Below are 6,000 nucleotides of genomic sequence, written 5' to 3'. Positions count from 1 at the left end.
GTCGTTTTTTACTGCCTAAGGTAAATACTAATTACGCTCGCTCTACATTGCGGTTCATAGGCACCTTAGTTTGGAATAGGCTTGATAGTAACCTAACCACTTTAAGCACATTGCATACATTTCTTAAAATATTAAAGCACCCACTTATTGACAATGCGTAGCACATCCTCACTTTTCCGTTTCTTCTGCAGATGTTTTTTGATGGTGTAAGGAAGAGAATTGTTAGAAAAATTTATAACCTTTGTGTGAAATTTTCTCTAGTACTGTATTTTCTTGTTTTACTTACTTCAGCTACTTTTGTTTCATGAGATTTCGCAGTATAAAAGAGCAGCTGCCATAGAAGTGTTCTTTTCCTTAATAACAATCGGCAGGGACCCTTTAACAAATTTGTTGGGTCCCAAAAGTGTGTACTTTGTAATTGTATACCTTATTTATCCTAAATAAACTTTCAAACTTTAATGTCGATACGCCACGTGGTGGCGAAAAAAAAGTAAACTGAACGAAATGGCCCTAATTTCTGGCTATCCCCACCTCGCCGACCGCCGCATAATGCTACGCATATGTTGGACAGTTCCCGTTCAAGGAGGTTCCGCCTAATTCTTCCATCATAGCAGACGTTGTTTGTAGTGCACTCGTTGACAGCAGCAAGTAGACTGTGAGACTAGTTGCGAACGCTATAGGCGTCATAATTTTTCCATGGGTGTTACTCTCTCTTACCTTCGTGCAGCGTTCGTACTTCAATGTTGATAACCTCCCCCTCTCTGCGCAAGACAGTGAAGCGGACATATCATAGACCATCGTCGTTGCTATTTAGGGCTTTTAGAATCACATGAACTAATATTGACGCGAAATAAGTTGGCACGTGGTGACACTGGCCCCTTGAGGCGAGAACGACGAAGTTCGTGGTTGCGCGCGCGATCTCCGAGGTCCAGCCATTATTAAAGGCTGACGTGTTTTTTGCCTATCTGTTGCTGGTGAACTATTCTAGCTGTACTAGCTGGGTGACAATATAAATACCACATCAAACGTGTGCTCCATGGTTTGATCATCTTCGGCATCCGTGCTCGCCAGTTCTCTCAAAGCTGACATTACCATGACAAAGTTGTTGAATATGTCAACTTCTCACCATCCGTCCCCCTATACATTCATTCTGTACTCAAACAATATTTCCGATCGCAAAATTCAAACAATACTCAAAATATCGCTTCCAAACATGTGTTTTATATACTTTTCTCCAGTGCAATAAGAACACTTTTGAATCGCGTAAAAACCGCTGCCGGTTTGCTGCGTCTGCTAAGACACGACTTGCTTTCGCTGACCGCTCGCTACCATCTTCTGACAGCAAAACCGCCTCCCCAATACAGTATACGAGACGGGGCCCGCCAGTACGCTCAGTCATACCGAAGTAGTCTTGTTGGTGGAGCCCATGGATGTGCTTCGCATAGTCGAGCTGCGCTTGGTCGATTGACCTCGGCTAGCCAGGGATGCTGGCTTCATGAGCGACTGATGTAGCGGCCTGCGGTGCGTGCAATGCAACATGCAAGTGAGGCAGGCCAGCGCACCCTGGCGGAACTTCTCGTTGAGCCAGCAGTAGATGAATGGATTGTAGCAGACGCTGCTCATGGCAAGCCAGTGGAAGAAGATGAAGAGGCTCGAGTTGTGCCGGTCGGGCCCGTCATCGGCACGGAAGTGGGCCACGAGGTGATACACGTTCAGCGGCAGCCAGCAGACGGCGAAGCACAACACTACCAGCACGAGCATCTTGAGCGACTTGCGCTTGGAGCGTGTGTGCCAGGCCTGCTGCTCGCGCGTGAGCGCGCCCAGCGCTTTGCGCGACCACAACGCGTAGCTCACGCGGCTGTACATGAGGGCGGTGAGCGTAAGCGGCAACACGTACTGAGTGAGGAAGGTGGCCAGAGTGAGCCACTTGCGGAACTCTGCTGGCGGTGGCGGATACTGCACCTGGCAGCGCACCAGCGGTCGGTAAGTGAACAGTGACACGACCCGATTGAAGACGGCGTGCGGCAACGACAGTGCGCCAGCCAGCGTCCAGATGCACGCGATGGCCCGGTGGCTCGGGCAGAGGCGCCTCAGGCGCAGCGGGTAAACGATGACGCTGTAGCGGTCGCACGCAATCCACGCCATACTGAGCGTCGACACGTACACGAACGTCACTTGCAGAAATGGAGCGAGGTAGCATAGTGCCTCGCCGAATGGCCAGTTGTCGAGCAGGAACCGTGCCGCGCTCAGCGGGATTGTCAGCGTGGTCATGAGAAGGTCGGACACGGCGAGGTTGGCGATGAGTACATTTGTTTTGGTGCGCATCTTGCGCGAGTAGAACACCACGTGGCACACGAGCGCGTTACCAAACACCGACACGAGCACGACGAGTCCGTAGAGCAGGATAACGAGCAGGTCGCGCGGCTGCCGCAGCAGCGGTCGCGCCTCGAGAGACAGGTTGCGCAGCAGCGAGCACAGCGCGCTCAGGTTGGCCTTCTGCTCCGCGTCACCGCACAGATCCTCGGGCGATGACCACGTGCCGTTGGCGAAGCCGTCCATGTCGCTGGCTCCAGGTCCGTCCTCAGCGGGCAACTCCAGCTCGGTATTCCAGTCGAATCAGGAGGATACGCCTGCAGAGGTGCACGAGCGATGTGTGGAGCGCGCCAAAAGAAATAGCGCCACATTCAAGTGTCTGCGTAAGCAAAACGTACGCTAATCTTGGCCTTCCTTCACGAAGCAGTCCGCACGCCAGAGTGGTTTATAAGAAATGACGTCGGCCAACCTTGGTAGCCAGCATGTCATTGGAATAGGCAACCGGCCAAGGACGAACAGTCTTTACGAACGAAAATTCGACCTCCAATCCCTATTTAAGCAATGATTTGCAGAGGCCCTTCTTACAGCTGGAAATGCTTTATAGCTGGAAATGTTCTCCGACAGCTTTGTATCTTGAGAAATGAACAATGCAATGCTGGGATGAACGACAAGAATAGGACTCACACAGCAATGATCTGTGTGCGTCCTGTATTTAGCCTTCGTCTGAGCTTGCGTTGTTCATTTCTTAAGGTGCCGTACTCACAAGTCCAAATCTTACAGTTTCAAAGACCGAATTTACGATTCTTTTCGTTCAGTAGGTTTTCTTTGTCACTGGCCGGTCGCCTTCGCGAATATGTCCAGTGTCATGAGTGGCTGGAATTTTCTCTTTTGAACAATGCTGTCGTAAGAACACTTTTTGTGAATACGGACCAAAAAGCTTTGAGGGATATAATTTTCGTGCACGCGCGTGTAATTTGGACTTCCAGCTTCACCGGAATGCCTTACGAGGTGCCTTCGCTGATATTATTTCTGTTGTAAGGATGCCGGCCCCTGTTGTTTTCAACCACTCTAGTGCAGAAGCTACCTTGTCCATACAAGCCCTCAACAACTTTTCTTAGATTTGGTGTCTTAATTCTGCCTATTAAGACGACAAAATGGGAGTAGCTTGTGTTACGCCCTTTCGATGGGTCTGAGGAGCTTCATTCAGCCTGCTGCAGCAAGGTCACGGTGTTGGACTGAGGTGCCTGCATCTTCTGGTGAATCTTCTGTGCAGATAATTCATAAAGAAGAATACACACCGTCGCGGTGAAGCCACAATGTACCATGACAAGCTTGAGCTCTGAAAGTTACCGGTTAGAAGCCAGCTCTTGTTACCATTTCCGAGCCGCCGCCTGCAGCAACGCCGCACTCGGAGCACGTTGCCCACCAAGGGGCCTGCAACGAAAGGTTCAAAGATTAGCACAGAAATGAAAGAGAACAAAAAAATCGAACATAGATATTGATATGTGATATCAAGGCTTATTAAACGACCGTGAGCCGAAAGCTCCTGATTTAGGGCCCGGCGTGATATAACAGTACTCCTCACCCGATTTTATTCTGTCCTCACATTAGAAACACAGCAGTGACCGATAGTAATGATAACGGATATGTAGGGCGCCACTCAAAACTCTAACGAAACGCTCAAAGGAATCAACTGGAATGGAATCGTTACATTATTCCCGCCCGCCCGGGAAGAGTGAGTGAGTGAACTTTATTCGGTCCACAATAGACGCGAGTAAACTCGATGTCACCTGGCTAGGCCCATTCGGGGACCATCAGGTCATACCTGACGGCCCTCTCGCGGGCCCTCTGAACTGCCAGGATTTGAGAGGTCTGATCCTGGGCCTTAATAAGCGTCATCATTTCCTCTTGGGTGAAAGGGGGACCGGCAGAGGCGCAGCCCCACAGGACATGCTCGAAGTCCGCATAACCACCACACAGGGGGCAGTCCGGGCTCGGGAATCGTTCGGGGTACATTGTGTGCAGTGCCGCAGGGCTCGGGTAAGTGCTTGTTTGTAGAAGTCTGAGAGTGACTGCCTGGGCCCTGCACAGCGAGAAGTGCGGCAGAGGCAGGAGTCTTCTTGAGACGTAATTGTGTTAGCAGATCTCGTTGTACGAGCAGAGAGGCTCGGATCGCCCAGGAGAGGACGCATTACCCGGCGCACGGTCAGTCATACCTCGTGCAGCCGAGTGTGCCTCCTCGTTGGGGTTGAGCGAGGTACCCTCAATGTTTCCAAGGTGCGCAGGGAACCAGGCCAATGAGTGATGTTTGAGGCCTTTAGCATTTTGAATGATACGTAGGGCCTGGGGAGCCACCATTCCCATCTGAAAGGCCCTGATAGCGGTCTTGGAGTCTGAATAAATCGTGTCATGTACACCGTCCGTCAATGCAAGAGCAATGACAACCTGTTCTGCAACGCTGGAACTAGAAGTGCGGATGGTAGCGCAGCTGATAATTTTCGAATCACAGTCGATGACCACTGAGGAGAAGGCTTCTTCTTGAGCGTACGAAGCAGCGTCTACGAAGCATGTTCGATCCTTGTCCAAGCGGGCACTGGCAAGCAGAGCTTTGCCCCTGGCTCGTTTTCGTACTTCGTTGTAGGTCGGATGCATATTGCGTGGCATCCGGTGTATCAAAATCTTGGATCTTATGTCGTTGGGCAGCTTCACAGCGTCGGGACCGACGACCGTGGGGTTACGTCCCAGCATGCCAAGTATGGCTCGGTCCGCTGGGGTGCTGGACAGTCTGACAAACTGAGAAAACTCTTGGGCTTCAACAATTTCTTCGAACGTGTTGTGGATGCCCAACTTGAGGAGGTCTTCTGTGTGCGTTCGGACGGGAAGGCCAAGGGCAAGCTTGAATACTCTTCTGATTAGGGCATTGATCTTGTTGCGCTCCGACACGAGCCAGTTGTGCATAGCCGCTGAATAAGCGAGGTGGCATAGCACAAATTCGTGGATAACCCGGGAAGAGATACTTTTTTACTAACGGCCATCCATTGTGAAGATGCATGCCGGATTTGTGCTGCAAGCTGGTGAATCTACGGTTGCGTAGCGCACACTGCAAAATAAGAAGATGGTTGATAACCACAACGAATATTCTAAATATTAAAGTGAGAAATCCGGAGAGATCTCCGCGACGTTTTAATGGCTGACATCTGAGACGGCGGAGAGCCGTCTTGGCGTACTTGTGCGGCTGATGAGGCTGCTGCATCAACGATTCCACTGACGGTGCTTATAAAGAGCCTTTCAAATGACACTTATAGTATAATACTTTGTTGGCCTAAATGTGCTATATATGTCAAGCAGTATGCGTCCACTCTGCTGTACATTCTCTGATAACCTCGGTACATTGCTTCCAGCCGCATTCTCAGGTTAGTTTTTCGCGGTGAAAGCTCCACGCGCGCTTCTGAGAGCAAACGTTTTTCGCCCGTTCGATGGCAATTCATTAAACGAATCGACCCAATACAGCCAAGCTGCCTCCCGTGTCCTTATGCCATTACCAACAGAAACTCTCAACCCGATGTAGGTGCACGTTAAAGAACCCCAGGTGGTCCAAATTTCCAGAGTCCCCCACTACGACGTGCCTCATAATCAGATCGTGGTTTTGGCACGTAAAACCCCATAATCTTTAACCCGATGTCAGCG

General features: G+C 50.5%; 1 protein-coding gene across 1 annotated transcript; it reads right to left on the bottom strand.

The window, feature by feature from the left end:
* Positions 1-1,216: 1,216 nt before the first annotated feature.
* Positions 1,217-3,974, bottom strand: LOC119460027 (G-protein coupled receptor 83). The gene is made up of 2 exons (XM_037721392.2): positions 3,664-3,974; positions 1,217-2,630 (listed from the first exon to the last, which is right to left on the bottom strand). The coding sequence occupies exon 2, from the start codon at positions 2,557-2,559 to the stop codon at positions 1,396-1,398; it is 1,164 nt and encodes a 387-aa protein (XP_037577320.1). The 5' UTR covers positions 2,560-2,630; positions 3,664-3,974; the 3' UTR covers positions 1,217-1,395.
* Between the last annotated feature and the right edge of the window lie 2,026 nt (positions 3,975-6,000).

Source organism: Dermacentor silvarum, chromosome 1 (assembly GCF_013339745.2).
Source record: "Dermacentor silvarum isolate Dsil-2018 chromosome 1, BIME_Dsil_1.4, whole genome shotgun sequence".
NCBI classification, from domain to species: Eukaryota; Metazoa; Arthropoda; class Arachnida; order Ixodida; family Ixodidae; genus Dermacentor; species Dermacentor silvarum.
This window is presented reverse-complemented; position numbering and strand designations above follow the sequence as displayed.